This window comes from Periophthalmus magnuspinnatus, chromosome 14, assembly GCF_009829125.3.
Source record: "Periophthalmus magnuspinnatus isolate fPerMag1 chromosome 14, fPerMag1.2.pri, whole genome shotgun sequence".
NCBI lineage: Eukaryota > Metazoa > Chordata > Actinopteri > Gobiiformes > Gobiidae > Periophthalmus > Periophthalmus magnuspinnatus.
In genome coordinates, this window is record NC_047139.1 from 12,284,605 (window position 1) to 12,304,494 (window position 19,890).

Consider the following 19,890-nt stretch of genomic DNA (forward strand, 5'->3'; position numbering starts at 1 on the left):
TGCCATAGTAATACAAAATTTAAAATAGAACATCTATTGAATGGGAAAAAGTCCTTTAAATGTTGCATGTAACAGGAAGCGCTGAGACCCACCTACACGACCTGACATCTTGGGTTAGCAAACCAAATCCATACTGAATAATTCCATCCTTCCACCAAGCGCATCGCCAAAAAACACGTCCATTTGGGATTAAAGTGACGGATTCTGCAGTAACTATATTATTTACACCATTCACAAATCCACCATTAAAACCACCATGCATTGTTTACTCAATACTTGGCAATATATACAGTAAGTTGAACTCTCTATAAAAATGCTCTCAGGATAACAATTTCTATTTAGCATTTTCTACCTGCGCCCAAACCTCACCAATCCGCGTGAGGTGTCAGGGCCGACGATTTATATAACGAAGGCCTGCCTGCGACTTAATCAAGTGAATGCCCGAGTATTCGCCAATTACAGCTGCAATAAACACATCCATTAGGGAGAAGGCTCGACTTGACACCTGGCGAACTGTTATCACACCAATTTACAACCCAGGAGATCAGCGGCGGTTAGCTAACTTTAGCACCATTACCGTGACGACCTTTGTGGCGGCGGGGAGGGGCAGTGGGGAGGGGGGGGATGTGTGAATGGGAATGCGCTAATAGGCCACTTGGATTCCAGTCACTATCCGGCGCAATCGATGCAAAGCTGGTCTAGGTCGTGCATCATTCAACGCAAGGAGCAGATTGGTGCTTTGTGGAAGGAGTAATTGTGGCAGGTGAAAGGAAGTGGGCGGGGCTTCGTTGTCGGCAGAAAATGAGCGGTTGACGTAGTGTTGACAATGCTCCTGTGAGTATTATCAGAATGGTTGTTGTTCTTGTTATTTTAGTGTGTTAAATGGCGTATAGGACTGGATTAGGATTCAGACTCCAGGATTAGCGGTATGTTGTTTTGTCGCATGTTGAATATTTCAGTTTTAAGTCATATCTTAATTCCCTGTGACATGAAAACTTTTTTTTTTTTTCAAATTGAATCAAAACAATATTATCTGTCAGGAAAAGATACAAAAAATAAAGGAAATTGAGACTATTGTTATTTCAATTAAAAACATGGACATAGCTAACTTCTAGCACCATCGACTCTGGCTCCAATTCGTTTTCTATTGATAAACTGTCACCCCTCTTTCTGTAACTGCTGCTGTCAGACTTGTCATTTTGGTCTTAAAAATATTCGTATTAACCTTCTCTACACAATACTGGTATTTTTATTTCGCTATTGTGTCTGTAAATCAAGATATGAACATTAATAACAGATAAATCACTCTTTTTCTTTCCCCAAGTTTGCCCCCGCTGACGTTAGCAACTGGTTTGATTGACAGCGTTACTAAGCTCTCACTCCCTGCTAAACCAGTGTTGTGGGCAGGAAGAGGCATTAACTTCAACAGCCTCACTCTGGATTGGCTCTTTGGTTGCTATGATACTCGCAGTCGGAATTCCAAACATGGAACTCAGCTCTAAGCTTACCAATGACACGCTTCATTTGACTGGATCCGAACGCTATGGAAGACGTCACACTCACTTAGTCGACTTCTTTATACAGTCTATGGGTGTACTTCAATCTTAACCTTAGCTGAAACCCTTGTACTACGTGTGCATCCACTGGAATACAAAGCGAAAATTCTTCACAAATCTTGACAGTCATGATCATATTATACTGCAACAAACTATACCTCGTGGTTTCTTTCGGAGATCAGTTGTTTGCTAGTTGGTTGGTTGTTTAGACAAAGTAATTCATTTGTATTGATTTGGAAATGTATAGTGTAGTGAATAGTATAGTGTAATTTCTAGAAATCATTTACCCTTAAAGTAAAAAAAGAATATATATATAAAAAATGTAAATATTTAGTATGTTATTTTATTATGTGTCTGTCCCCTGATCCAAAAGTTGGCGGTTCGATTCCCACTTTCGACATAAACATCAATAGTAGAGTGATCAGATCCACTGACTTACGGTGCGATTCCAGCTCCCACAGATGAACACTGTCATTGAGTCCTTGGGCAAGACACTTAATCCCCCTCACCCTCACTGTCTGCGCACACTGGTGTATGAATATGAGTGTGACTGGGTGAGTGTTTCCTTGATGTAAAGCGCTTTTAATTGAGCGTTATATAAAAATGTGACAGTTTACCATGACGTGTGTTCCCTTAAAACAAAACCACAGTGGTAAGAGTCAAGATGGAACCAGCAATCTTTGGGTTTGTGGGCTTACACTCTCCCATTATCATTTCACTCTAACTTATTATGATGACTTCTGTTTTTACACAAAGCTGTTACATCCAATCTATTGCACGATCAGTATTGTCGCTGTTTCCATATCCGGAATGTGTCGATAAATATGACAGCACCATTAGCCTCAAGTCAATATGTTTCAGGGTCGGTATTATTAATCTGACATATATGGATAATTAGTCCAAACATGTATGGGTCATCGGAGTCAGTGGACAATACACTGCAGTTGTAACCATCTGGAATATGCCAATACGTGTTTGCTCAGTGTTATTAGGACGCGATCGATGTTTAATTATTATGGGGATACGGCATGAATGATACCAGGAAACAATAAGAATATGTCCAGCAGGAGCGATAGATAAAGAGTGGACCAATAGGTATCGACTACACGAGTGCTCTGGCAAAGCAGCGGAAATGAAGGGTGAATAAGACAAGACAAGTGCAAAGTGTGTCAGATTGTGCTTTGTATTTGTGAATTTTTGAATCACAAATACAAATATACAACATACATACAAATATAAATATATAACATACATACAAATATATAACATACATACAAATACATATAAATACAAATATATAACATACATACAAATGCAAATATACAGCATACATACAAATATTTAACATACATACAAATACATATAAATACAAATATACAACATACATACAAATACAAATATATAACATACATACAAATACATATACATACAAGTATACAGCATACATATACATACAAATATACAGCATACATATACATACAAATATATAACATACATTCAAATACATACATACAAATACAAATATGCAACATACATACAAATACAAATATACAACATACATATAAATACATACATACAAATACAAATATACAACATACATACAAATACATACATACAAAGTCGCAGTCGTACCGATTTTTATTAGAGATATATTTATGGTATATTTAGTCGCTGGGAAAATCCTGCAGTTTGTGAAATAGTGACGCAATTACAATTATAGCAAATTATTAAAAAAAAAACAAAAAACTGTGAATTGATTTAAAGCTATTGTAAGCAGGATTTATATAAAAATAAGATCAATAAAAATAAAATAAAACGTGCTTTTGTGTAACATATAATTTAACACCGTACTGATCCAGCTGCGACTCCAGTGTCAGACCAGACCACACTGCGGGGCATCAGATCTGAGCTCCTTTTGTTATTTAAATTATATGAAAAACTTGCAGCCTCACATAAGTCTATCAGCACTGAACCGAGGACCAAACTAGAAATAGACAAGCCTAAATAACGAATCGATTATTTAAGTAAACTATGTCCAAAAAAATAGTAACTGATGGGTAATAGGACTCCGGGTGCACCTGTGGTAGACGTTGGTGTAACAGTTTTGAGCACAGGAATATGCAGGATTACTGAAACGTGTGCACATTTTAAAAACAGAACCAAAATTATCCATAACATTTTGATGAAGAAACAATGTTAAAAGAGGTGGTCAGTCTAGCGTAATATAGGCTCTTTAAACCATTGGCTGTGTCTGGATTAGCTCACAGTATGTTGTAAATCTTCAGTATGTGTTAATGAGGGCGGAGCTATTTTTAGACTTAAGAGTAACTGATCGATATAGTTAAACAATTTGTCTTACTCCAGTCCAGATATATTGTATAGGAGGTTTTCAGATTGTGGATGTGATGATGTTAAACTCTCAGATGAGGAGCAAGAGCCAGATTTCTCTATCGATTACATTGTACTTTCCCATGAAATATCCCGTCTATACCTTCACACATATTGAACCAGATCATTTCTATTAGTGAGTATACTCTAGAACTCACTACTTTTTTTCTAGAGTTTTACTTTCGAAACATAAAAAAACAACTTCAAACAGTAAACAAAAGAAACAAAAAGTGGGTGTACAGTTACAATCTCACATAAGCAGTCACAGGATCAGACGAATTCTGGTCTTCTAAGCAGAATATAAGATTTCCATTTCTCCCATATCTTGTCAAATTTGTCCTTTTGGAGTCTGTTGTACATGGTAATCCGTTCCATGACAAAGACTGAGTATACCAGGTTGTGCCGATCGCCCAGGGTGGGGAGGTCCGCCTTTAAGTAGAACTCGCTATTTAACAACAAGGAACTTCATTTGAGCAATATTAATTTTAGCCGTCCCCCATCTGTATTAAATATTATTGACCTATACAATGTTGTGATGTCATCTGAAACCCAGGTCTGTCATCTGAAACAATAAGTATGAAGCATTTTGTTGTCTGATAATCTGGAAGTGCGAATTAGCATGATATTTGCTCTTGGCTTCATAGCAAAACTGAATAATTAAGACACTTGGAATGCATAAGTAAGGAATAATGTTGGACCACTTCAAACTGTTTAAAATTAACTACTTCTGTTTAACATGTTTTTAAGAAAGTAAAAACCAGGTACAGCTCCTTTAAATCTACTGCTTTGTACATGTGGTAGAAAGTCCATGAAATACAGCTATATTTTGGTATATGGATTTGATTTGGAGGATAAAAAGTGTTGCAGATGTTGTCAACAAAATTAGCATTTTATTGAGTGAAAAGAGCTCTACTCCTGTTTGCCATTTTATTTTACCTTTATTTTATCTGGAAAATCCGATCATCACTTTAATCCAAACACCTCGACTATAACCAAATCTGAACTAGTCAATGAAATGAACATAAACTGCCACTACCTTTACGTTACTACTATGTTAATACTATAAATTAAAGGCCATGTACATGATCCGTTTAAATTTTTTTCTTAAAAATTTAAATGGAGCTAGTTATTTTAAACGGTTTACAGTGGTCTAAAGTTGCACCTGGATTCCGAACATCCTACTTATTCACCATGATGAGTTTATAAGAGCTTTTCACAGATTTCAGAGACCTGAGCGGAGTTTTGCCATCAACAACTAGCATGCTCACAACAAAACACTTTATAATTGGATACGGACAGCACACAGTGGACATATTTTGACCTCAAGAGCTGCTTATACAATCAATCTGTGCGGAGGCAGGACAGATTTTGCTCAGATATATGGGAAAAAAGAAGGTACAGGGCTTTTAAACGCTCAAATGCACTCAGTATCTCGACCATGCAGTTACCAGCAGCACAGCAGTTTATCAGATGGCCACCTTGTCAAATGAGTTTCTCCACAAACACCAGGCAGGTATCACATATGCGCTCATTTTATGTGGACCAGACGTCAGAATCTCAAAAAACATCTGATTATGTTCACTGGGCGCGCTCCACCTGGTGACACCGGCCGCTTCCCGTCTGCGCTCTTATCAACGTTCCGTATTGATTCATCGCAGCTTGTCAAAAACATGGATTCCATTCTTCTTTCCTGCCATGAAAGCCCATCGTATCAGGTCTCCAAATCTTTTTCAGGGCACCGTATGTTTATTATTGTCTGCGGGATCTGCAGAGGAAAGAGAAACACTTGAGGGGCTTTTGTCAGAAGAAACCTCGGGTGTTTGATGTGCGGAGAATAGGGTGTAGGGCTCAGTTGTGCTATATCCGAGCGCGGTTACAGAAATCCAATGTATTGATGTATTTCTGGAAAAGAGCATGACGGAAATATAAAGGCTGTAGAGGAAATAGATGGATCAGATTGTGTCACAGATGTATTCTTAGATGCATTTTGAGCTGTTGTTCCAAGAAAACGCTTTGGCACTATCAAAACAAGATTTGAAGGCAGTTTTGGTGGTTGGAAATATGTTATATAAATAAATGTGACTTTGGGATGACCTTATGGGGCAAACACCTAAAGAATGTTTTTAGGGAGCTATAGATTCCGCATGGCAACTTTAACTTTGACTTTATTGTCCAACATGCTAGAAATTTGCCTTTGGTTCACTATCAAATGAGCACATGAACCATCATTCTATCACAGTTTAAAAGTCAATAATCAATAAATAGATCAAATGTTCGCTCCATTTAAAAGAGACACACACACAATCCGACAGCATTTAGCACAGGACTCTCAAACTCGTGGAGATGATATTTTGTGGCAGGACAATATGAAAGTTTAAGTTTAATAAAGCTTCTTCCAAATCTGTAAACTCCACGTGTCACCCACGCTGAAAAGATTCAACAAATAACGATGTACCGTAAATTTCGGACTACAGAGCACACCTTGATATAAGCCGCACCAGCTAAATTTGAAGAGAAAATCAATTTTGTACATATATAAGCCGCACCTGAATAAAAGCCGCAGGTTTTCATATTGTAACATGAGATATTTACACAGAAAGACGGTGCACCGACACGCTTTTTTTTAAACTGTGCCTGAAAATTGGCACCAACACGACAACAACACGGGATGAACACATCTGCAGGTTTAGAAAATAAAGCTGCACCAACACGGAAAATCTGCTTTTATTTCCTCTGAAAACTTTTGTCGTCTTTTTACATTGACCAAGTTGGATTCATTGATGTCGAGCTTACGTGCAGTGGCTCTATTTCAGGGGTCGGCAACTCGCGGCTCCGGAGCCGCATGCGCCTCTTTCCGCCTCATACTGCGGCTCTGCGTGGCTTGGGAACTGACACAGACACAGCTCACAGTCCTGCGTAAAGAGCCCTGATTTTCAGACGCTGTGCGCACAGGGGTCAGGAGCAACTTTGGCCCGTCCCTAATGACGCACTAATAAGCTCGTCCGTAGATGTATCATGAAAATCCTGCTGGAAATCGCCACAGAAATCTATTTGATGTAGTAGCAAGTATATTATCTGCTCTTGTCTCCGCGGTGACGTATCACGTATAACACATCAGACACGACGCACAAAAGTAGAGCCACAAGCGCGTGAAAATGAGCCAAAACAAAAGTCTTTGGAGATCTTTTTAACAAAGGGGAAAAGGACAACTGAGGAGCCAGAAGAAGAGACTACGACCTCCAAGAAAAAGAAAGATAAATTTAACAGACAATGCCTACTTAAAATTTGGGTTTGTCGCTACAGGTGACTCACGCACAGTCCGCTCTGCGTAACATACGGGAAAAGCAAATAAGGCAATGAAACCTTCAAAACTGCTTTGGCACATGGAGAATAAGCACCTGGGATTAAACGATACGCTACGAGTTTTTTTGTTGTTGTTTTTTTAAAGAAACTGCGGAGCAGAGTAGACATAATCACATAATCAGCGCGATGCATGATGCAGCGGTTTGGTGAGTTGTATTTTTTTAATGCACTTAAGTTATTTTTGCCATATTTATCTGCCACGTGTAGAAGGCTTGTCCGTGAAAGTAAAACCTACATTATTCCGTTACGTTATTGTTATTATACACAGTGTTATCTTCATTTTAGATGTCAAAAAGTATTTGCGGCTCCCAGTGTTTTATTTTATGTGGAAAGTGGGTCCAAATGGCTCTTTGCGTGTTAAAGGCCGACCCCTGCTCTGTTTCCTTTCTGTTTCTTTATCTTAAAAACTGCATCATATCCATTTCATGATGCGCAAAATGATCGTTCAAAATCAAAACTAGTGAATTCTTCAGAGCAGAATCTTTCCCCACGTCTGTCTCACTTTTACGTTTACAGCTAGAGAGCGCCCCCCAGGGTCCGTTATCCAGTAAAATTCCATATATAAGCCGCACTGCTGTAAAAGCCGCAGGGTTCAAAGCGTGGAAAAAAAGTAGCGGCTTATAATCCGAAATTTACGGTATATCCATAAAATCCACAAGAATTGACACATTTCCTCATGTATGATGAAAACAGCGATGACGTTTGAGAAGATTTTAACAAAGATTTTTTTTGTCGAATACCTGATGTTCCCCAGCTTCACCCAGACTCTGCCTCTTGCGGCCCCCAGATATTTTTGAGTTTGAGACCCCTGATTTAGCACAACTGATGCTTTGAACACCTTCTCTGTTGCTGAAGTCATTTTGTACCGATGTCCTGAAGGTGTCAACTTCCTGATGGTGTCAACATCTCGACACAGCTGATTGGTAAAGCTCCCATTGCTTCTGCTCTTTGACATTGTCCTTCCCTTTATTCTATATTATTCTGTTGAGCTTGTTTTTGTCAGCTACTGTCAGAAAACCAAAGCAAAAAGAGATGTTAAAAACAAGAAGACTTTCAACCAGGCTCATAGATCATCTCCAGAATCTGTGAGCTTGATCCAAAACTCTTGAGCTTTCAGATCATATAAAGTCCCTGGATACATTTCTTTTACATTTCTCATCCCATTTTGTGTGAAGTTTTGCTTGTCATCTTGTAGAAGTGTTCATTTTGTCAATTTGCATATTTATTTATATTTCGCGTCAATGTAAAAAGCAGGACTGGACACATTAACGCATTTTATCGCAGAGAGCGCGCTCGAGGCAAGTCCAGGCTCCGTCTGAGTTTTTAAACTATTCAAAGAGAGTCAGTGATCATGGAGAAATGTTTATTTGAATGTAGATATTAGAAAAAGCAACTTGGTCCCAGATACACTGAAAAAAAATATTAAAGTCAAAATAGCACAACACTGGGTGAATACTACAGTATATTTAGGCCTACATTATTGTTATTATTATTATTATTATTAATTAATTAATTTATTTGTTTTTTCTTCTTTCTTCCCATCTATATTCTTTAAACCTTCCTTCCTCACTTACAAATGATTAGTACTAGCACTCTTCTCTCCCATCTTCACCTTACCCCCGTCCAAAATCACAGAAATGTCACACACACAGGTACCCCCCCCCCCCCCCCCCCCACACACACACACACACACACAACACAACACACACACACACACAACACAGACTTGTCACATACAAGTGTAAATAGCTGTTACATTCACAAACCATGTTATGTCTTGCTATGTCTTGCTATGTCTTGTATGTCGTATCACCACTTGTCACTATTGTATATGTATGGTCACTATGTATGTATGTTTTGTATTCAATAAATACAAAAAAAATACAATAAAGAGCCATTTAGGAACCGAAAAACTAATTATATTGTTTTTTGACCTTCGCACGCAACATACGATTAATACATGTATTTTAAAAAGTTTGATTTCTCGGCTTGTGATGCTTTGACAGATCAAATTCACATATTTGTCATCAATCTCTGGTTAGTATATAGTTACAGAATCCTGAAAACTTGCTTTAAAATGTGTTTTATAACATTCTGTTCCATGGTCTTATCAGAGTACTGTTTTCTGAATACATTCACACTGAGTTGCATTATCTTATAGTGTAAAAAAAACACACAACATAGGATTAAAGCAGCATTATGTTTGTTGCAATGTTTGTTCTGAATACCACCAAATGAAACAGTAACAGCACCGAAATACAGCTACTCAAAATGTTCTGAATACCTCCTTTGGGCTCATGCATGTAGTTACTTCCCAACACTGCATAATGATACATGTCAGGAAAAAAAAAAAACACCTTTAGAGTAATTCAGCACATCTACAGTCAACTCTACATACTGTACTTTTCCCCAGAGCGGGTCGACATATCCTTTCTGACGCGGTACACTGTGTCACCATTAAGCTCACACGCGATACTTTTGTGATGCCATTGAAGAAATCTGACAAGGTGATCGCCCTGTATTTTTGTGGGAGGAGGTGTCAGGGGAGAGGGAAGGCAGACAGCAGAGTGACAGAGACAGGGAGAACATCAAGAGGGATCCGCGGAGAGCTCGCTGTCTGGTCAGGTTTTTAGGGAGGAGGAGGAGGAGGAGGAGGAGTGACAGGCGAGTGATGGGAGTCAGCACAAGTGCCATTGAGACGCACGGGGCTGATAGATTGACAGCGAGGAGGTCAGTGCACTCGCCAGATCTGTACACAGGGGAGCTTTGTACTGTGAGCTCAGTTTAAAATTTAAAGCTACGGTGTGTAATGTTTGCCGTAAATAGGTTGTGTCGGGTTTGTGCTTCTTCACAAACCTGACTCTTATTTGGCTGAGCTTGTTTCCGTAGAAATGTTGTTCTTTTGGCTAACATTTATGACATAAATTTCCAAGGAGATTGTTACGAGGTGTCGTTTTAACTTTGTATTTCCGTGGAATCGTGTAAGTGATGTGCCATCTCCAGAAAGTTACATACTGTACCTTTAAATAAAATAAATAAATAATTCAGATACATTTTCTAATGCTGAACATAAGCGAAGATGTTTCTTGGGAAAAGGGTAGGCATTAATAGGTTGTAGCCACAGACTTGATATATAAATGAACATAGCTAACCTGCTCCAAATAGGAAGTGCTCAATCGACTCTGGCTCCAATTGACTTTACATTGGAATTACCACTCTCTCCGTTGCTAATGCTGTCAGGCTTATCATTTTTGGTCTTGAAATGTTGGTATTAGCCCGCTCTACATGATCCTGTTTTTTTTGTTTTTTTTTCGCTATTATGTCTGTAACTCAAGATATGAACATTAACCCTTTAAGGACTGAGCACACTACAGACCATCATTGCTCTCCTAGACGTTTATTAATTTTTTAGCCATAAAAATAAAGGAAGTTTAGGGAAGTTAAAGGAAGTATCATCGTGTACTGCATTTTGTCACACAACTTCCTCTATTTTATATATCCATCCATTTCTTTGACATATCGAATAAGTGACTGGGAAAGTCCCTGCGGCCCTTGCGCTCTGATTGGTCATCTTTGAGGGACAATGGAGGCAGATTACCGTAATGATAGTGAAATATCTATCTTTGTGTTATGTTGTTATTGACCTACCCAACTGATTTCCCGTCAGCTGAAGCGGGCCAGCGAAATGTACATATTTGCGCTTGTACCAACTTTCAATTAACTTTTCTTCTGCGTGTTTGTCAGTGTTCGTACGGGCTCGGGGACGTGCTCCACTGCACTTCTGCGCTCATCTTTGCTTAACCAATTCATTAAAGTGATGGTATACTGGACTTTGAGGCAGTGCTGTGGTTTAGAGAGGGTTAGAGCAAAGCTAGAAGTAAAAGAATAAAAGAAAGCTATTTTCTCAACAACAATCAGTCTCCCAAAAGTGGACCTTTTTGAACATCACTGTGGATATTACACATATCTTCTGAATATACCATTTCAGTCTGAGAATGTTTGAATCGATTAAAGCTCTCGCGGTTGTTGTGTTTTATTCAGAGTCGGTCTTGAGAGGCTGTGGAATTATCCATTTACATTCCATCCTTTTCACAGAACTGTTTCCGCTCGTGACTCTTGACTGTGTTGTTGGGTGAAAAAGAGGAGGGTGAATCAAAAGAGACATTTTATCAAAATGACAAGAGAATTAGACAAGGATGAGCTTTTTTTTTATTCCATTAGAACAGATGGGACACTTTTCTTTTTAGTAATAGTCCTCTTAGACGAGCAAATATGATGTAAATTTATAGCAAATTTGAAAAAAGAGCTATACAAAGTCCACGTTTTTTGGCGTTAAAAGTGAGCTGTGGTCAGGGTTCATTTCTTGGGGCCTTTGGACTCTGTGAAATGATGCTATGACGAGGTGGAAGTGGCAGCTGAGGATCACTTCTGCTAAAATAATGATTTGATGATGCGATTGTTTATATTTTAGTTTCAGAATTTTGTCACCTTTGAAGCAGAAATAACATTTTACCTCACTAAACGTCCCTGTGATAGTTACATATGTTTTTTCGGCGTGTTAGAAGAGCTCATCGTCTCTCTCTACCGTCTCTCGGCAGAAAACCAGCCTTGTAACATGGCCGAGACTGACCCGAAACCCTGGGTCTTTTTTAAATTTCAATCAAAATATCGAACTAAGGCCAAGTTCAGAAAGCCCCTAAAGTGCAGTCCATTTGTCCAGTGTGAGTGCAAACGTTCCATGCTCCAGAACGGCACATTTTGGACTTTGGCTCAGTTGGAGGTGGTGGGCCAAACACAACACGGTATCTTCTGTACACGTAGGTAGACCTGTCACGATAATTACTACACTGACTTATCATTCAATATATGAAAGCTGGATCAATATATGTTTAGGGTCAGTCTTTATCGTGTGTACATTTTCTATGCACTACTGGGACACTGGCTAAATGAGAAGGTTTGAGCTGTAGAAGCCATTGAATTAATAATTCTGTGACTCACTATAGATACAAACTAAGTACGAAAGTGTTACATTCTGACATTTATTTATTGAAGCTCATGATTTTTTTTAACAGTATTGTAGATTTAGTTTTTGTGGTTTAAATTAGCTTTTGTTTTTTAATCAACCCCCATTTTCATCACCACCAGCATACTCCCACTGCTCTGTGCTTACTTAGTTCTTCTATTTTATTTTCTTAATTGGTGATATATGTAGGACTCGCAATGTGTAGTCATTTTGGTAAAAAACTTCACGTCTCTTTGTTGTGGTGACGTTTACAGTGACGTGTGATCCCATTGGGCACCGAAGGTTTCTAACGCAGAAGTCAGCAAACTTAAGTTGTTTTAGATGAATATTGCGATCTAAAATGTGCAAATTCTAACATACTGATTCCCGTGTGTCATTGATCCTAACTATACAGCAGGCTCATGCAAACTATGTCTTCTTTAACCTTTTTTGTTTTGCGTGTTTTACTCAGATGGGCCAAAGGGGGCAGTGTGATCCCGGATGTGACTGGAGAAACTTATGAGGCGGTGGTGGATCACTCTTTCTTCACGGAGCCTGTTTCCTGTGAGGTCACCAACGCTCTAGGCCACACCAACATCAGCCGCAATGTGGACGTCTACTGTGAGTACTACATAACTCACATATTCCATGGTTTTGTAATTGGTGTTATTAGTGACTGATTATTATTATTACTGCCAAGAATATGCTACTTTATCATAGAATAAGCCAGGATGGTGGGGTGGTGCTATGCCAATCTGCTTTTTATGTCATCAAGCATGTGGAAGAACCCCTCCTTTTTCTGTTTCCCTCTTCTCAGCATTTTGCTTATAAAATATTTTAGAATTGTTCCCCATTGCTGTATAAGTGCAGTAATGATCGCAGAACACAAGACTGGCCATCCCAGTATCACCTGCATAAGCCAAAAGAAAAAAAACAAAAAAAAAAAACCAAAACTGAGCGAATATTATTACACATAGGGATTTATTTCTATAGGAAGTTGTGATATTGTAGTACAGATAATGAGCAACAAAAGCCCAGTTGTAGAGTGTCCACTGATCCAAAGGTTCGAAACCCGCTCTCGACATCATCGTCACTGGTTAAGCGGTCAGATCCATTGACCCACAGGTTGGCGGTGTGATTCCAGCCCACACAGATGAATGCTGTTGTTATGTCCTTGGGCAAGACACTTAACCCATCTTCCCTCCAGTGTCTGCACACACTGGTTTATGAATGTGTGTGTGAATGGGTGAGTGGTTCCTGGATGTAAAGCGCTTCGAGTGCCATGAAGGTGGAAAAGTGCTGTATAAAAATCTGACCATTTACCATAATACTTGAAATAAAAATGCAAGTTTTATGCCATACTCATCATTTTGGTCTTAAAATGTTCATATTGACCCACTCTACATGATCCTGGTTTTATTATTTCACTATTTTGTCCATGAATCAAGACATGAACATTAATAACTGGCAAATCAGGCGCCTTCTTCAGCTAGCAACTGGTTTGATTGACAACGTGGCTAAGCAGTGTGGGCAGGAAGGGGCGTTACCTTCAACAGCTTCGCTCCGGATTGGCTCTTTGGTTGCTATGACACTCGCAGAATTGCAAATATGGAACTTGGCTCCAGATTCGAACCTATAACTTCTGTCACACTCACTCCACTTCTTTATGTAGCCTACGTTTCCAAGTAGCTCCACCAAAAAAAACTAAATAGTGCACCTGTAAAACATGACAAGTGGAAAAACAACCTGTTTTTTTTAAATTAGAAAAATGTTTTGTGTAAAGATATTAAATAATATGTAAGTAATGGAGACATTTATAAATACATTTTCCAAATTCACTAATGTTCTGAAAAAATGTAAACTATTTTAAGAACTATAAATATTATCTGCAATGGTAAACGTCATATGATACTGTCAGAAAGTCGCTGGCTAAATACCCAATACCAAACTGCGTAGAATAAAATTTATAACATAACAAAATTCTCAAAGGATTCCAGTCTCGTGCCATTTTGAATTTTACACCAAATGGATAACTTCGAACAGCAGCATGGCATCTTAAACCCAAATGAAGACATGCTGTGTCAGGTTGTAATTATTTCTCTTCACAATCCAAATCAACCTCAAATGAACTGTGTCATACGCTTGTGCATTTGTGCGTTTGACAAATGAGACACTTCCTCCCGCCACAACCGCAGAGCTAAAGCTGCCCCTGTCAGCTCTGCACATGGGACTTGCACCTGTCAGCATCTAAAGATAAAGAAATGTTCCAAATCAATGAGTCGTAAAAATGAGAATGTGTTTATTTACGTGTGGATCTGTTTCAGTTACAGTGATGATAGTTAAGGTTCTAAAAGATACCTAAGAGGATGCGTTATCTTATTACACATGGCTTCTTTGACTATATATCACATATTATACAGCGCTTTTCCATCTTCACGGCACTCAAAGGACTTTACATCAACGAACTACTGACCCATTCACACACACATTCACACACCAGTATATGTAGACGCTGTGAGTGAGGACGTGAAGTGTTTTGCGCAAGGACACAACAGCAGTATACACTTGTGAGAGCTGGAATCGTACGCACTTTACCGACAGCGCTATTGCCGCACAGTTACGTTATATAGAAGCATAACCTTATCTTGGCTAAAAGTAGGCTAATATAAGATTAAAAAAAACAATGTATTTTTGATTTATTATTATTATTTTTTTAATCTAACCATATTAATGTGTACTATATAACTTCTCTGCTTGGAATGTTCCACAGAGTGACATTAAACTTTGTCTTAAAAACATGAAAAACAACATTTTAAAAGACTTGCAGTGATCCAAAGATATCCTTCACTTACCTCATGCGTTCTGAGCATCTTAATTATTCACTGCGATGCATTTCCAAGCACTTTTCACAACTCTCAGAGACCAGAGCAGAGGTAAAGCTAACAACAACTAGCATGCTAATGAGCACATCCTGATTATCGGACAATAAAATGCTTAGACAGACATATGTTGGCCTCAAGAGCTGCTTATACAATATATCTGTTCTGCCGCAAGACAAATTTAGCTCAAATATATGGGAAGAACTTATGTACAGAGTCTTTAACTTGTATGTTTAATTAAAAACATGTTTATTTCTTTTTTACTCGTCCAGTTGGTCCCAGGATGGCGGCCGAACCCCAGTCTCTGCAGGTGGATCTGGGCTCTGACGCAGTCTTCAGCTGCGCCTGGTCCGGGAACCCCTCGCTCACTATAGTGTGGATGAAGAAGGGCTCAGGAGTGGTAAGTTTATCGCTCTTACCCACAATGCAACGGGCACAGCAGCATTTGTTTTAGGGCTGAATTATTTGGGAAAAATATGTAATTGTGATTTATGTTTCAATGATAAGGAAATTGACAAACTAACTCAAGGATCACATTTCAAAACATGTTTGTACAGATCTAAACTACAGGACTAGCAGTTTTTATGTAGAAAAACTGGATATTTTGTTTGTGGAGGAAAATTTGGAGCATTAAAAATCGGAGCTTTTACGATTTCTTAATTACGTCCATTCAAATCGTAATTTTGATTAGATTCTGATGAGTCTTGCAGCCTTACTTTGCTGATGTGACGTCAGTTAAATGGAGACATAAATTCCTCATTGCACTGCATTTCTTTTCTCATATTTAAAGTCAGGAGTAAGAAAATTTGTCAATAAATGATCCCATAACCTCACCAAGTCAGCAAACTCAACTTAATGTCCTTCCATTTTTTATGCATCAACATTCAAACCCTGTAGAGCACTTCTCAAACTTTTTTTTGGAAACCCACTTTCTCTAACTGGTCACCTCTCGCGACCCAGTACTTATATATATATATATATATATATATATATATATAGATAGATAGATATATAGATATATAGATATATAGATATATATAGATATATATATAGATAGATAGATAGATAGATAGATAGATATAGATGAGCTACTAAAAATAGACATGTATAAATAATTAAATATTACGATTTTTTATTTTAATTTTATTTGCACATTTAAGTGACTCTCATGCTGTTAGTGGTAGACAAGTGTTTGACTTGGTGTCGGTCTCATGAGTTACCCGCGGGTCGAGGCCTGTCACAAGAATTATTATATCGACTTATCGTTCAATACCTGAAAGCTGGAACAATATATTTTTAGGGGTCAATATTTATGATAGGTACATTTTCTTTGTATTACGGGATGATTTTAGTTTTGTTTTTTTTGACTATATGACAATATTTAAGCCGTAGAAGGTTGAATTAATAACTTCTGTGGCTCATGACAGATACAAACTAAGTACTAAAGTGTTTCATTCTGCTATTTACATATTGCAGCTGATGATTTTCTTACAATATTACACATTTAGAATATTTTTTGTGGTTTAAATCTGCTCTTGGGTCATCGTGTCAGTGGCATAAATTAGTTTCAGTATTATCGTTTATCTCACACTTCAAAATGTATAATCGTGACAGGCCTACGCAGGTCGGGTTTGGCCAAGAAATGATCAGTGGCCTACGTGGCGGGGCGGCAGTGGTGGAAGAAGTACACAGTTTTGTTATTAATTATTATTATCATTTGTTATTGTTAATTAAAAGTACAGACACCAGAGCAAAAGTAGTAAATAGTAAGTAAAAGTGAAAGTATTACATGAAAAACTCTAAGTAAAAGTATTAAAGTACCTGTTTAAAAATGTGCTTAAAGAGTAAAAAGTAAAAGTATTTCTTGCAGATTTTGAGATTTGATAAAGCTTCAAATGTAGTGATGCAACTGTATTTTTTTATTTTCTGCTGCCGCTTGGCCAGGACTCCCTTGAAAAAGAGGTTTTTAATCTCAATGGGACCTTCCTGGTAAAATAAAGGTTGAATAAAATAAAAATAAAATTTTGAAACAGATTTGTGCTGAATTTTGTTCAACAGAAAAAAAATGAATCAGTTATTTTTTTCCAGCTGTTTTAATTGTTTATTTGTTGCTATATTTGTTTGCCCCCCAGACTTTTCAGCAGATCTCAGACAATAATAAGAAATACTTTTACTTTTCAGTCCAGTTCAAAATGCAGTGTAGAGTAGAAAGTACAGATACCTGCTCTCAAATGTAGTTACGTAAAAGTAAAAAGTATCCTCTTTAAAATGTAGTTAAGTAAAGTATACCTAAAATGTATACTTAAGAACAGTACTTCACTACTTTTACTTTTTTATGTTCCACCACTCTGGGACGGGTCAGGGGAGTGTTGTGAAATACTGACCGTCGTCTCCTATCTCCTGAGAACATGAAACACGAATCACGAACATGAATCTTTGCATTTAGGCGCTTCAAAATTCATTTCCTCATTAGGCTCATTCTCTAGATATAAACACACATCATTTTACAGCTTCACAAGTGTCTCCCCAATCATCACTGTCCCTTCTGTCCCTGATGTGCTCCTGGACCTTTTCCTCTGTGTTACACCGGCAAGATCGATCAAGGAGGATAAGATCTGCAGGAAAAGACTCAAACTCCCAGCTGATTTTAAATGATTACGTATTAGTCTCTTAGGTGAATTCATTTGTTAAAAAGCACCAGTTTAGCAGGCCTACTTTCAGAAACTTTTCAGACTAAATCAAAACCATGACCACAAAGCGCCCACGAATTTTAAGTCGTGAATGTGAGGGGTGGGCAAGAGAGAGGAGGTAACAGGGAGCGTGTGTACTGAGCTGCAGCAGTTTTATTACTCAAAAAAGACTTTCTGCATTAAGAGTTTTGAGAGGAGGCGTTGTATCTGGATGCACAAGAGAGACTGTATAAAGAAGTGGACTGAGTGAGTGTAGGGCGGGTTAATACGAACATTTTAAGACCAGAATGACGAGACTCACTGCAGCGGTTACAGAGAGAGGGGTTACAGCTTTTCAATGTAAAGTGAATTGGAGCCAGAGTCAATGAAGCCAGACGCGCTCCCACGATGCACTTCCCATTTGGAACGTGCCAGATAGCATGTTAGCTATGTCCATTTACATATACAGTCTATGATGCAGAAGGACAGGACAGTTTTTTAGCATCAGGCGACTGTCCAGACTTTCATTCGCTTCAACGTGATCCAACAAAAATGTCTCATGACGCACTTTTGTGTTGTGACCCCAAGTTTGAGGACCAATGCAATAGACTTCACAGAGTATGCAATTATTTAGTTGTTTGTTTTTTACGTCTTCTGGGTCTCAAATAGCATCACAACAATAGGTCTATATGGGTCTATATCTATATATATTTCGGTATTAAAACCAGAAAAACAAAACTAGTTCATTTTAAATAGTTTGCAGCTGTCCAAACATATTCCTAACTTTCCTAACACATTCCCAGCATCCTAATTATTCAGCACAGTGAGTCTATAAGCACTTTTCACAACTTTCAGAGCTCAGAGCAGAGTTTTGCCATCACGGTAAAGCTAACAACAACTAACATGCTAACAGCGCACCATTGTTACTTCCTGGGTTGTTGAGGAAAAGTACGTTTTATGATTAGATCGATCACACAGCAAGTTCTTTTGTACCTTAAGAGCTGCATTTCCAATATATCTGGGCTACATCATAACAAATTTGACTTTGTAAACAAAAAATCGGCTACAGTTTTTATTTAATTTAGATAAAGGACAGACATCATCATAGTTATATTATTGTATTACGATGTTTGTCCCTTTTATATAGTATCTATTTCATTAGCCAGTACTGCTACATCGTACTTAGCCCTAATAAGACTTGAAGAACTAGTTTAGCCAAGGGAAGTTTATTTGTATAGCACATTTTGTACATCAAAACATAAATAATGATCATAAAATTAACATTGAAAGAGAAGACCATCCATCCATCCAGAGAAGAGTGCAGAATAAAAACTTTTCAGTCACATGCACAGCTAAACAGAACAGTTTTGAGCCTGGATTTAAACATTGTAAAAGTAGAGGCCTGTCTCACATCTTCAGGAAGATTGTTCCAAGTTTTAGCTGCATAAAAACTGAAACACTGATTCTCCATGTTTAGTCCTGACTCTGAGGACTTCAGGGACCGGCCTCCTGCTGGTGCCCAGAGTGTGAGATGGTTTATATGGCACTAACATGTCAGAGATGTCGTTTATTGAGAATTCCTAACGTAATTAAGAAGTTAGGAATTAGGGTATTAAGTAGTATTCATTAAGTGGTGACTAAGACTAATTCATTCTTAATAAACCATTTGTTCATTATAAAGTAAGTCTCGGTTTATTAAGGCTATTAGAAGTGTATTATTTTATTATGAAGTACAACCCATCATCCAAAAAGTCCCAACATTTTCTCAATACACTGATACACACTTCAAATCCATCCATCAAATCTGGAAACAATATTGTCTTCCATAGCCAATATCTTCTGGAACAAAAGTCAAGTATCTCTGCAGGGGTCCATACATCTCCAGCAGCTTTCAGACATGACTCATAGCATACAACGATGTCTTTTCTGCCACATACAGATATAACCACTGTCAGTTTGAAAATCTCCAAACTTTCTGAGCATCGCTGGTAAAGAATATTTCACAAAGACTTCACCGTTGATCACTTGTTGAA

At 38.0% G+C, this 19,890-nt stretch overlaps 1 protein-coding gene across 1 annotated transcript in view; it reads left to right on the forward strand.

Moving 5' to 3' along the window:
• Window positions 1-19,890, forward strand: part of LOC117380906 (kin of IRRE-like protein 3) — a 529,472-nt gene that overhangs the window by 467,110 nt on the left and 42,472 nt on the right. Inside the window, exons 7-8 of the mRNA XM_055226425.1 lie at window positions 12,782-12,930; window positions 15,461-15,588. Coding sequence (XP_055082400.1) covers window positions 12,782-12,930; window positions 15,461-15,588 — 277 coding nt within the window. The remainder of the gene's footprint in view (window positions 1-12,781; window positions 12,931-15,460; window positions 15,589-19,890) is intronic.